Consider the following 12,691-nt stretch of genomic DNA (forward strand, 5'->3'; position numbering starts at 1 on the left):
TCTCGCACTGTGAGTTCACAGAGCTGGGCTCCCCTCTCGGAGGACTGGCTACGGATATGCATCCGCCTCATGAGCTAAATCAGGTGGAGTGCTTGGCCCAGAGCTGGGCAAACAGAAGGAGCTCATCAGGGCTTCCCAGAGGGCTGACCCGTGGATGGCCATGGCCCAGGCTCCCTGAGGTGTCACTCGCGGCCCTGCTCACACAAGTGCTGCATAAGTACTCAGGGAGCAGTGTAGGCGGCAGTGAACTTGGAGCTGGCCGAGCCGGCTTGACCCAGCTGAGCTCGAGGGAGGGGTTTCTCCTGTCTGTTCTCAGTTTCCCCTTCCGTGAGATTGGTTTCCCTGTGCTGTTCTGAGATAGGGCCAGGGAGGGGGCCCATAAGAGAGGGTTTGTGGTTTTGTTATTACTATAATATCCTGCTGGAAGTGTTATTTCGGGACTCTGTGAGATGGTGAATGGGTGCTAGATAGGTGGGGTTGAACTGCACATTGGGTCACCCCCAGGTGGGTGTGAAGGGGTTTTGGGGACCAAGGAGCAAAGGAATTTGGGTGCGCCCTCTTCTGCCTATCCCCCAAGAACCAGGAGGTCCAGAAAAACTCCCCATGCTGGATGAGGTGTCAGCCTCAGACCTGCCCATAAGGGACCCTTAGCCTTAGGGAGGCAGAGTGGGACACAGCCCCTAGCTCCATGAGGTCAAGGCTGGGAGGAATGGGGGCTAAGGGGAAAGGGCCCAGCAGATGGAAGGGATGCTGGACAGGAACAGCCTTACTGTACACTGCTTGTGGGGGCCACAGCAGGGTGAACGGTGCTGCTTGGGGACTTACCCACCCCATCAACCAGGGTAATGGAGTGGGGGGGGGGTTGACAGCGGGGAGGGGTCCTCTAGGATGGTGTTCATCACGGGGGCAGGAGTTGGGAAGGAGGAAGTTCCCAGGGGTAGGCAGGAAACCCCCGTCTGACCTTTGGCCTTTGCAGCTACCCAGCCTGATTCCTGATTCCGGACCCTTCCCAGAGGCTTGTTGCAGGGAGGAGGGTTGGGGGCTGCAAGTGGTGCCCAACCAGCTATTTCTCTGGGTTGGCCAGGCCCACCCAGAGTCCCCAGAGCAGGGTAGGAGGAGGACATCTTGCATCTTTGTTAACGGGGGACCATGTAGGCAGAGTGAATACATAGTTTCAGCGCAGGCTCTGGATTTAAGCTCCGAGCTGTGTTACCGACCCCTGTGCGATCTCAGACAAATGATTTTCCTTCCTTAATCAAGCCACAGTTTTCTTTTGTCCAAAGTGGAGGCGACGTAGCCACTTAAGAAACACTTGTCACGGTGGGGCGCCTGGGTGGCTCAGTGGGTTAAGACGCTGCCTTCGGCTCGGGTCATGATCTCAGGGTCCTGGGATCGAGTCCCGCATCGGGCTCTCTGCTCAGCGGGGAGCCTGCTTCCTCCTCTCTCTCTCGGCCTGCCTCTCTGCCTACTTGTGATCTCTCTCTTTCTAAAATCTTTAGAAAAAAGAAACGCTTGTCACGGTGTCTGGCACACACTCGGCCTTAGTAAAGGAGGATAATTTTTTAGGGTGAGAGAGGCTGGGTCATGTGTAGCCTCTGATGCCAGGATGAGAAATCGATATATGGGGGAGGGACGCTCCTTCCAAGTAGTGTGCTTCGGGCCGGTGGGAACACTGGGAGGAAAACAGCATGTTGGGTTTACAGCCTAGATAACATGAGTCCAGTGGAGATCCACAGACACCGGGGCCAGTGCCTGGGCCAGCACCAGTAGGTGTGACAGTCTTGGTTTGCACTTAAGATCCTGTCTATTCTTCACGATATATTGAAGGTGTTGCATATATGTGTGTATGAGCATGACATCTGCTGTCAAGGAAAAAGAAAGGCAACCATAAATCCCCAGAAAATTAAAAAGCCACCCTAGATCCAATAGTAAAATTTTGAGTGTCACAGTGTAAGAAACCATTTTATTATTTATTACTTATTTTTAAAAGATTTATTTATTTGATAAAAGATTTATTTGAGAGAGAGTGCATGCACACACGGAGAGATTGGAAGAAGCAGTCTCCCTGTTGAGCAGGGAGCCTAATGGGAGGTGTGTCACCCTGAGATCATGCCCTGAGCCGCAGGCAGATGGTCAACTGACTGAGCCACCTGTGTGGTCTTATTTTATTTATTTATTTAATTAAAGTATATGCTTTCTTTCTTTCTTTCTTTCTTTTTTTTTTTTTTAAAGATTTTATTCATTTGACAGGTAGAGATCACAAGTAGGCAGAGAGGCAGGCAGAGAGAGCAGTGGAAGCAGGCTCCCTGCTGAGCCAGGAGCCCAATGCGGGGGCTCTATTCCAGGACCCTGAGATCATGACCTGAGCCAAAGGCAGAAGCTTAACAGACTGAGCCACCCAGGTGCTCCTTATTTTTTAATGAATGACTTAATTAGAGAGAGTTTATTTGCCTGAGTGGTGGGGGGGTCAGGGGTGGATGGGGCAGAGAGAGAATCACGGGCTCCACGTGTGGGGCTAAATCTCATGACCCTGAGATCATGACCTGAGCTGAAATCAAGAGTCAGACATTTAAAGGACTGAGCCACACAGGTGCCCTAGAAGCAGGGGTTTGAATGTACACCCTAACATCGTTCCTATCAAGCTCAAAAGCAACATTCTATCTCTTTTTGGTAATTTGATCTCATATCTTCGATTAGCATTGTTTCTTTTTTGAATACTTTGTTATATTAGCTATATTTTTTTAAATGGAAAAAGTAACGATGAAACTTGTTCTTTTTGCTTAACATGCTGTTTTTAAGATTTGTTGATTCCTTTTGCCTGATGCTGAGGTTTTCGCCACAGACATTACCGTAATAATTATCAATGGGCATTTAGACAGTTTTTAAATGTTTTGTTTCGCTCAACAAAATCAGAGTTGATATGAAATCCCCACAAATGAAACTGCTGGGTTCCAAAGCATTTTTATCTTAGATTTTTGACAGCTGGTCACCACTGTGTCCTCTAGAGGTGGTTTCCTTCAACACTCCTGCCAGCGGTGTCTAAAATCTCTAAAAACAGACTTTCCGAACACATTTTGCCTGTGTCCCTGGCCACAAAAATCCCCACGGGAGGAAGCCAATGACAGGTCTTTGGATTCGCATGAGGTCAAATGCATTGGTCCTGATGTGAGCACTTGGGTTTTTCCTGAAAACAGTTTGTCACGGTCACAGGAAATTCTGCACATGAGCCCCTCTGAATTCCCTTGGAGGGTCATCCCCAAATCAGGCTTTGATTTTAAACTTTCGTCTCGTGGTATGTTCTCTAAATTAAAAACCATCAGTTTCTGTTGGTATGTTCTCTAAATTAAAAACCATCAGTTTGGTTTTATTTGTTTGTTTGTGCAGAGAAGGGAAAAGTATTATGAGGAAGTCAACGTTGTGTCACTCCCTAAAACTGACACTGAAATTCTCAAGAAGACACGAGATTTTTAAAAGCTCTCACAGAGGGGCGCCTGGCTGTCTCAGTGCGGTTAAGTGTTTGCCTTTGGCTCAGGTCATGATCTCAGGGTCCAGGGATTGACCCTGGCTCTCTATCTAAAATAAGTGAATAAAATATTTAAACATTTTATTTATTTTTAAAGATTTTATTTAGGGCACCTGGGTGGCTCAGTGGGTTAAGCCACTGCCTTTGGCTCAGGTCATGATCTCAGGGTCCTTGGGATCGAGTCCCGCATTGGGCTCTCTGCTCAGCAGGGAGCCTGCTTCCCCCCCCCCCCTCTGCCTGCCTCTCTGCCTACTTGTGCTCTCTCTCTGTCAAATAAATAAATAAAATCTTAAAAGAAAAAGATTTTATTTATTCATTTGAGTGAGCGAGAGAAAGAGAAAGAATGCACAATCAGGGCAGGGAGGGAGGGGGAGGGGGAGAAGAAGATCCCTGCTCAGCAGGTAGCCCAAAGCCAAGCTTGGGATCAGGACCCCAGCCTAGCTGAAGGCAGACACTTAAGGACTGAGCCACCCAAGTGCCTGCCTGGCAAACCTTTTCCTTACTTGGGATTGGGGGTGCTGGAGGGCTCAGGCTGCCGCTGTCCTAGGTGCTCTCTGCCTACAGCCGCGTCACGCTTCCCCTTTTTTTCCTCTGTTTCTTTCTTTCTCTCTCTTTCTTTCTTCCTTCCTCCCTCCCATCCTTCCTCCCCCCCCCCTTTTTTTTAAGATTTTATTCATCCATTTCACAGAGAGAGAGAGAGATCACAAGTAGGCAGAGAGGCAGGCAGAGCGAGAGGGAGAAGCAGGTTCTCTGCCCAGCAGAGAGTCTGATGCGGGGCTCGATCCCAGGACCCTGAGATCATGACCCAAGATGAAGGCAGAGGCTCAACCCACTGAGCCACCCAGGTGCCCCACACGCTTCCCATTTCTGTCCCTCCTATTGTTACTGCAGCCATGGGGTGGGGGCGACAGGGTGACAAGGGTAGGGGAAACCAGGGCAGGGACCTAGGAGGGTATGCGGGGGTTGGGGTGGAGACAGATAAAGAGAGACGGAGACTAAGAGAGAGACAGAGACTTTGAGTAATAGAGAGTGGGAGGCAGAACAGGGCAACGGCTGGCCCTGTGAGGCGGGAGCAGGCAGTCCAGGAGGTGGTCCCACCAAGGAGTGCTATTTACTTCCATGAGCAGCTCAGGGAGCCTCAGAGCAAAGGGGGGAGGGGAGGGGGGGGTGATGTGGCGGCGCCTGGGCTTGTTCTCTGTCCCCACCTACTTACTACCTGTCCTATGGTGTCCCTGGGGGATCAAAGCCCTCGGTCTGAGCCCTCTCGTCCTAATTCTTTCTGACACCAGATCTAACGGTGCCCTTCCTGCTCACACACCTGCCTTGGCTTCCTATTTCCCTCCAACCCCAAAACTGATTTTCAGGGGTACGGTGGTATGGCCAAGATGAAGCTACCAGAGTAAATGGATTTTACATGTTTGACATCCCATTTACAACCCTGAGCCCAGCCCTTTTACCCTTGGACCCCAAGAGGTCTTTTTGTTTTGTTTTGTTTTTAAGATTTTATTTTATTTATTTGACAGAGAGAAAGACAGGAAGAGAGGGAACACAGAGGGGGAGTGAGAGAGGGAGAAGCGGACTCATCACTGAGCAGAGAGCCTGATGCAGGGATTGATCCAGCCCAAGGCAGACACTTAAGACAGCGCCACCCAGGCGCCCTCCAAGAGATCTTAAGTCAGACAAAGCAGGGTCAGTCTTTTGGTCTCCAGCTGGGGCCGACTCCAAGGAGAAGCCACTTCCTGCTCACTTCTGGATTGACGCCAGAGTTGGGGGGTAGGGGTGGGGGGAGGTTTCACACAAACCCTTAACCTTTCCAGCTCTGAGCGAGACCTTAACCAGCGGCAACCGGGTGGGCAAGTTGGGGCGACCCCTGGTGGCTGTCAGGAGAACTAAGCAGTTAGACATTCCTCCCCTGGGCCTCACTTAGTCCTTGGGAGTTGGCCCTCCAGTTCCCCCTCCAGGTGGGTCCCTCCCAGGTAAAGGCCCAGATCTGGTACCTCCAAGGCGGGGGGTGGGGGGTGGGGGGGTGGGGGGGGTGTAGGGGGGCGGGTAGTGGTAGCGGGGATGTTGAACAGGACTGGATGAGGTGGGGGAAAGAGGTCCAAGGAGGCTTCCACCGCCCTCAAACACCAGCTTCTTAGGAATTTTTAGAAACAAATTTTAATTATTTTAAAGGTAATACATAAGCATGACTTAAAATGCAGACTTTACAAAAAGGTATACAAACATGAGACAGCACCTCCACCCCACCCCCCCCAGTTCCTGCCCCGGAAGCCACAGTGACCAGTGTTTCCTTCAGAGACATTTGGGTAAAAGTCTCTTCCGTCCCTGCATTTTGAAAAATGCGCACAAATGATCACTTTTCTGCTTTTTACATTAATGTTCTCAGAGAAGTTTGCTTTGGCTCCTTTGACAGTCATATGGGAATTTCCACCGTGGGGACAGATACTGTGGGGACAGATGGACACTCACGGAAACAGTCCCCAAGTGGAGGACACTGAGGTGGTTTCCAGTTTTTTGTACTTAACGCGATGTGAAAATATATCTCATCCTTTCCGCTCCCCTTACCCTTTGCCTCTTTTTTAGAAGTAAACTTTTTATTTTGGAACAATTGTAGATTTACAGAAAAGTTGCAGAAATAGCACAGGGGCCCTGAATAGCCCTCATCCGCCTTCTTCCATGGTTAAGCTCTTTTCCACTGTGGCTCATTCGTCAAAACTAAGAAACTAATTGCAGTACCTTAAATTAATTATACTCTGGACTGCACGTGATCTTCTTACTAAGCGGTTCTCCGTTCCAGGATCCAACCCAGGGTTCTGCATTGCATTTGGTCCATTATTTTCTTTTGTTTTCTTTCTTTCTTTTTAAAAAATATGTTATTTATTTATTTGACAGAGAGCAAGAGAAAGCACAAGCAGGGGGAGCAGCAGAGGGAGAGGGAGAAGCAGGCTCCCCGCAGAGCAGGGAGCCCAATGCGAGGCTCCATCCCAGGACCCTCAGATCATGACCTGAGCTGAAAGCAGATGTTTAACCAACTGAGCCACTCAGGAGCCCCATCTTTTTTTTTTTTTTTTTTTTTAATGTATTTGAGAGAGAGAGCGTGCAAGAGAGAGCAAAAGCAGGCAGAGGGAGAGAGAGAAGCAAGCTCCCCACAGAGCAGGGAGCCTGGATGCGAGCTGGATTCCAGCTGAAGGCGGCCGCTTAACCAACTGAGCCATCCAGGTGCCCCTCTTCCCCCCCCCCACAATTTTATTTATTTATTTCAGAGAGAGAGCAGGGGGAGGAGCAGAGGGAGAGGGACAAGCAGACTGTGCTGAGTGGGGCTCAATCTCAGGACCCCGAGATCATGACCTGAATTGAAATCAAGAGTTGGGTGCTTAATGAGCCACCCACCAACTTCTAATTATTTAGTTTTATGTAGGCTTCACCCCACCCCCCCGCAAGTGGATCTTGAAATTGCCACCTTGAGATCAAGAGCGGCATGCTCTATGGACTGAGCCAGCCAGGCATCCCTGGTCCATCATTTTGTACACATGTAAATATGGTTGTAGGAAAATTCTAGAAGGGGAATTGATGAAGCAAAGGATATATGCACTTTCAATTTTCTAGAAAATTGGCCTTCCAAGTGGTCGTACCAAGGAGCAGTCTCACCAGCACCCTGTGGGATTACTTGTTTCCCCACGGTATTGCCAGCACAGCATACATTGTGATTTGTCTTTGTTTTTATCTTGGCCAGACTCATGGGTACAAAGTAGTACCACATTGCTTCAATTTGCATTTCTTTTTGAGGAGTGAGGTTGGGCAATTTTTTTTCTTATATTTCTATGAATTGACTGTCTATATTCATTGCCCATTTTTTTCTACCAAACTGTTTTTGTTTTTAAAGATTTTATTTATTTATTTGACAGAGAGAGAGAGATCACAAGTAGGTAGAGAGGCAGGCAGAGAGAGAAGGGGAAGCAGGCTCCCTGCCAAGCAGAGAGCCCAATTTGGGGCTTGATCCTAGGACCTGGGATCATGACCTGAGCCAAAGGCAGAGGCTTAACCTGCTGAGCCACTCAGGCGCCCCTCGCGCCTGAGTAATAATTTTTTTGAAATTTTTTTCAAAAAATTTTTTTCGCCTTAATATTTTTGAAAAATTAATTTATAAGAACTCCTTAGTAATAAGGAAATTAATTTATTCCTGGGTATAAATATCTATATGAAATAAATCTAGGAAAGTTTCGGTTAATTCTTTTGGGTTTTCTGTATATAAAATCATACTACCAGAAGATCATAACATTAGGCTGAATTGTTTATGAGGCTTTCCTGCACAAAATGCCAACTTAAAACTAATCTTATAGAATAACACACAAACCCAGACTTGGATTCCAAAAAATGACTGTCCAGGCCTCTAAAAAATGCCAGTGTTATGAAAGGCAAAGACCGCCTGAGAAATGTTCCAGATTAAAAAAGATGAAAGACTTGACAAATACAATGTGTGAGCCGGGATATTCTTTTGTTATAAAAGATGTCATGAGAACAGTTGGCAAAGTCTGATTAAAGTCTATAGATGAGGGCGCCTGGGTGGCTCAGTGGTTAAGCCGCTGCCTTCGGCTCAGGTCATGATCTCAGGGTCCTGGGATCGAGTTCCGCATCGGGCTCTCTGCTCAGCAGGGAGCCTGCTTCCCTCTCTCTCTCTGCCTGCCTCTCCATCTACTTGTGATTTCTCTCTGTCAAATAAATAAATAAAATCTTTAAAAAAAAATAAAGTCTGTAGATGAGATAATAGTGTTTTATCAATCAATGTCCACTTTCCAATGTTCATGATTATACTGTGATTATGTAGGAGAATGCCCTTGTTTTTAGGAAATGCATACTCACGTGCTATGCGTAACAAGACATCATTTCAGCAAGTTTTTCATAAAAGGTTCAGAGAAAGAGAGAGAGAAAGAATAAAGCAAAGGAGGTAACATTTGTGGACTCTGGGGGAAGAGTGTCCAGGAATTCTTTGTACTAATCTTCCAACTTTTCTGTAAATCTGAAGTTATGTCAAATATAAGTTAAAAGATAAAATCAATGTGAAATTGAGCCATATGAAATTGTTGGGATTTCTATTATTTTTGACCTACATAAACAATGCTTACATATGATCCAAACTATAAATTCCCTACTGCTTTCCTAATATTCATACCTCTTCTTTCTTTTCTTTCCTTGTCTAAGTGCATAGGCTAGTACCTCCAGAACAATATTAAATACTTGACAGTGGTCATCCGTACCTTGGCCCTCATTTTGAGAGGGCCATTTTCAGAACTTTTCTTATTGATCCATTAGTGTGGTGAATTTTATTAGCAGACTTGTGAATTTTGAGCAATCCCTGCATCTCAGACCTAAGTCCCCTTTGTTGTGATGTATTTTTAAAATGTGTTGCTTAATTCTTTTTGCTAAAATTTCATTTGGGAATTTCATACCCTCCTCAAAGGAAGAGGACTCTGTAGTTTTCCCGTCATGCCATCTTGGTCAGTTTTTGTTGTCAAAGATAGGCTGGCTTGCTACACATGATTCCAAACACTCAATTTACAGACAAGGTAAACTGAGGCCCACAAGGGAGACGTGACCCTTCCAGGTCACTCTTGAGCCAGGGCTGGACCCTAAGTCTTCATGTCTGTGGGATGAATCAATGCTGTCGTTAGAAGGGGCTTAAGTCCCAAAACACTTATCTCATTGTGTTAGCAAATGGGCCTCAGTTCCCCGCCTGTAAAATAAACACTAGATGGTTGGAGAGAGAGGGTGGAGTCTCCTTTCTGTAGTTTCCGTTCAGAGTGGTTCCTGAATCTAAAGCTGAGCGTTGATGGGTGTCGACGGAGCATCTTATCCAGCGGGGGCACCTCTCTACATGTTCCAGCCACAGTGTGCACCCTCCTGGCCTCAGAGCCCTCCTCCTGCTGGGGGCCGACTCACCCTCGTGCGCGCCGCGCTGGCCTCCGGCAGCCCCCAGAGGGTCCTGGGCGAGAGCGCGAACGGGGGCTGGGTCGGGGTCGTGACACGGAGCGGGATCGGGGTTGCGGCACTTTGCGCTGGGGGCCCAACTCGGCTTCCAGGGCTTTCCTGACAAACGTGGGGAGAAGCCCCTCAGTCCCCTCCTCCATCCCCCTCTCCCCTCCCCCTCAGTACTCTTCCATCTTTCCTGAGAACCCCACTCCCCAGGATCCCCTGTCCTTTCTTACCCCCAGCCATTCCTGGGACCCCTCCCCAGCGACTCCCAGCGCCTTTCCAGGAGCTCCACCTCCAGATCCCGTCCTCTCTCTCAATACCTTTTCCTTACATCCTTTCCCGCTCTTTGCCCTTCCCCAAGGCCCTCCATGTAAGTCCGACCCCAGGGACAAATGTCTCCAGAGTGCCGGCCCCCACAAGGAGATCCTCGCCCCCAGAGAACCTACATCCTTCTCCACCCCTAGGTTCCAACTCTAGGATCGCCTCTTTGACGGTCTCATCGCTCAACTCCCCAAGGCCCCGCCCACACTGCCCCACCCCTTCTCCATCCCCAGGCCCCGCCCCGGTCCCCGCCCTTCACTCACGCGCGTTCGCGCAGCGTCGCTTCCCGGGCTGCGCAAGCTTCGGCTTCGGCCTCGGCCGCGCGTGCGCGTTGCTGTGCCTCGTCTAGCCTCCGCGCAGACTCCATGGCTGCCGCCTCCCAGCGTGCGAGGGCTTCTGCGGGAGCGGGGAGCGGGGTCAGCTCCGAGACCTCGAGACCTCGCCCCTGCCCAGCTAACGCAGTCGCTCGAGTTTACAGACTGCATACTATTTGCAGCTTTGCCTTATTTGAATTAAAATTGTGTGCTGTTTGCAAGACCTTTACGTGTCATTGGCAGAGATTTTCGTAGGTTTGTATCGCTTTCTGGAGTCATTCATGGTGTTTGCCTATTTTGTTGTATTTGCGTTGTTTGTGTGACACTTGCGTGGTCTTTTGAGTGTTATGTGCGTATGTTACATAACTTTTCGCGTTTATTGGCATGTCCTTTACATTACTTTTGCACCCATGCGTGTCATTTGCGTAACCAGGAACCTTTTAGGCTCCTCCCACCCCAGGTCTGGTACCGTCTTATGCCCCAACGCACCTGTGAGTGCCCCGTTCTCAGCCCCCATCTGGGTCCCCTGTGCCTTGGCCTCTTCAATCTCAGTCTTCAGGGTCATCAGTTGGGTTTGAAGCCGGCTCTGAGGAGCGGAGAAGTGAGGAGTGTAGAGAGGTGGGAAGCGGCGGGGAGAGAAGAAGTGAAGTCTCCCCTCTTTCCCTTAACTTTATTTGGAAATGTCCTTTGGGAGTCCTGTGGCTGGAAAACACACAAGTGGCCTGCCATACCCAGCGGTGACTGCTGCTCTGTCCAGGTCCACTGCCCCCTACTCCAAGCCACCGGATGTGGAAACGGTTTAGCTCTGCGGTCAGACTGCGGTTCCAATTCCAGCTACGTCTATACTCACTGACTAGGGTTTCAGACCAATACAGGCCAGTTTGGTGGTTGGCAATGGTTGGGTTTCTGGAGTATGCTCCCTCCGCTATGGGAGACATGGTTCAAAACAATGGGCCTGGCCTCAGAATATCTCCCACGGAAGGGCAGAGTCAGAATTTGAACCCAGAGCAGGCTACTCTTAACCTCAGTGGCCTCAGGCCCTTCTCTTAGGCAGGCAGGTAAAGGGTAGAGGTCTGTTTTGGCTCTAGAATTCACACCGCTCAGTCCCTGCTGGGCCTGGTACACAGAAATAGAGAACAGTCATTAAAGGAAAGATTGGGACTTTCAGGATGGTTCTTTTGCAAGGCCCAGGGCTGGGAAGGGTTAAGAAAGAGTTTGAAGGAGTGGCCAGAGGAAAAGGGAGGACCTGGCCAGTACCTCCCCCAAGAGGCCAACTTTAGCCTCCTAATTACAGGTGACGTGAATGTCCCTCTCTCAAAATAGGGCCCCTGGACACTGGCTGGGGGAGGTTGAGTGGGCACCCTAAGGAGAGGGTTAGCACGGGGCCTCCCCAGGTGAGTTCAGGGGTCTGGGGCTTCCCTAAGAATCACCAGCTATTACGCAAAGAGAACCGTGGGGACCTTCTTGGTCAGAAGGTAGACTCCAGGGGGAATTGGTATTGTGGATTTGGAAGGGACTATGGTGCTATTGTCATTTGCCCCCCTCAGTTGAAGAATTAGGGAAACCAATGCACTGGTGGGGTTGGGCAGCCCTGGGGATGTGAGTGCATGCCCTCTCCCAATTCTGGATTCCCCAGCCCACCATCCTGCCCACCAACCTGACGGCCCTGACAGGCCCTTAGTGCCTCCTCCAGCTCCCGTCCGACTCCGTTGGCCTGGTCCAGCTGTCTGGCCAGAGCCTCCTTGTGCTGGGTAGCCTCTGCCAGCCGTCGCCGCAGTTCTTCGAGCTCAGGCGCCAGGTCCTCGGAGGGCGCCGTGGCATTGGCCCCTGGCTCTGGGCAGCGAGGTCCCCGGGAGGTCGAGGAGGCCAGGTTCCAGGCCAGCAGGGCCGCCCCAGCTGCTGCCGCCGCCAGGAACACCGCAGCCCCACATAGGGCTAGCACCCTCCACGCGCGTCCCGGCTCTGGCCCCAGCTCGGCCATGCCGCCGTCCACAGCTCTGGCTCCAGACAGCCACGAGTATTTAATTGGCACCTTGGGGCGCCAGGGACACCCACGGCTCCGCCCCGCCCACCGTGGCTTCCCGAGTCTGTTGGGAGGGGCTGGACCCCCGCCAGAGGCCAGCCTAGGCTACATGAGGCCAGGACAGGATTTGGGGGGAGGGAGGTCCTTGGTTCCACTCCTGCCTCTGCACCCCATGTGCTGTCCTCCTAGCCTCAGGGTCTCCCCGACTGTGAAGTGGGGTTGGTCGGATTTCCTGCCCCAGTCGGCCGAGTGGGAACCATGTGAGCACACCTTCGCAAAGCACCCATCTGCCTTGGGGGTACTCGCCAAGGCTCCCCATTGTGTTCATGGAAAAACTGAGGCTACAAGACAGGAGGCTACCGACCGACTGAGGTCGACCTGGCTATGGCTGTCACCGCTTCCTGTGACTGGCTGTGAGGGTCAGGGGGGCAGACGCGGGAGGGAATCGGTCCCGTCTCCCTGCCCGTTCTCCACTAGGCCGCCAGGGGGCGAGCTTACATCGCGAATCAGATCCAGGTCAGTCTCCAGCGCGCGATT

The 12,691-nt window shown here is 50.5% G+C and overlaps 1 protein-coding gene across 3 annotated transcripts; it reads right to left on the minus strand.

The window, feature by feature from the left end:
* Positions 1–5,704: 5,704 nt before the first annotated feature.
* On the minus strand, positions 5,705–12,638 carry CCDC194 (coiled-coil domain containing 194). 3 transcript variants are annotated; one of them, XM_059160441.1, is made up of 4 exons: positions 11,789–12,638; positions 10,621–10,717; positions 10,081–10,213; positions 5,705–9,506 (listed from the first exon to the last, which is right to left on the minus strand). In XM_059160441.1, the coding sequence occupies exons 1-4, from the start codon at positions 12,110–12,112 to the stop codon at positions 9,431–9,433; spliced, it is 630 nt and encodes a 209-aa protein (XP_059016424.1). In that variant the 5' UTR covers positions 12,113–12,638; the 3' UTR covers positions 5,705–9,430. The 3 variants fall into 3 exon arrangements, with proteins under 3 accessions (XP_059016424.1, XP_059016422.1, XP_059016423.1); XM_059160439.1 differs by having other exon boundaries at positions 5,705–9,605; XM_059160440.1 differs by having other exon boundaries at positions 5,708–9,610; positions 11,789–12,627.
* Positions 12,639–12,691: the final 53 nt, after the last annotated feature.

The sequence above is a fragment of the Mustela lutreola genome, chromosome 2 (assembly GCF_030435805.1).
Source record: "Mustela lutreola isolate mMusLut2 chromosome 2, mMusLut2.pri, whole genome shotgun sequence".
Classification (NCBI taxonomy): domain Eukaryota; kingdom Metazoa; phylum Chordata; class Mammalia; order Carnivora; family Mustelidae; genus Mustela; species Mustela lutreola.

Coding starts and splice junctions, on each gene's coding strand:
- CCDC194 (XM_059160439.1), bottom strand. CDS start 12,112: ATGGCCGAGCTGGGGCCAGAGCCGGGACGCGCGTGGAGGGTGCTAGCC. Junction 10,718..11,788: donor GGGCCTGTCAGGGCCGTCAG/GTTGGTGGGCAG, acceptor TCCGCTCCTCAG/AGCCGGCTTCAAACCCAACT. Junction 10,214..10,620: donor TGAGAACGGGGCACTCACAG/GTGCGTTGGGGC, acceptor CCGCTCCCGCAG/AAGCCCTCGCACGCTGGGAG.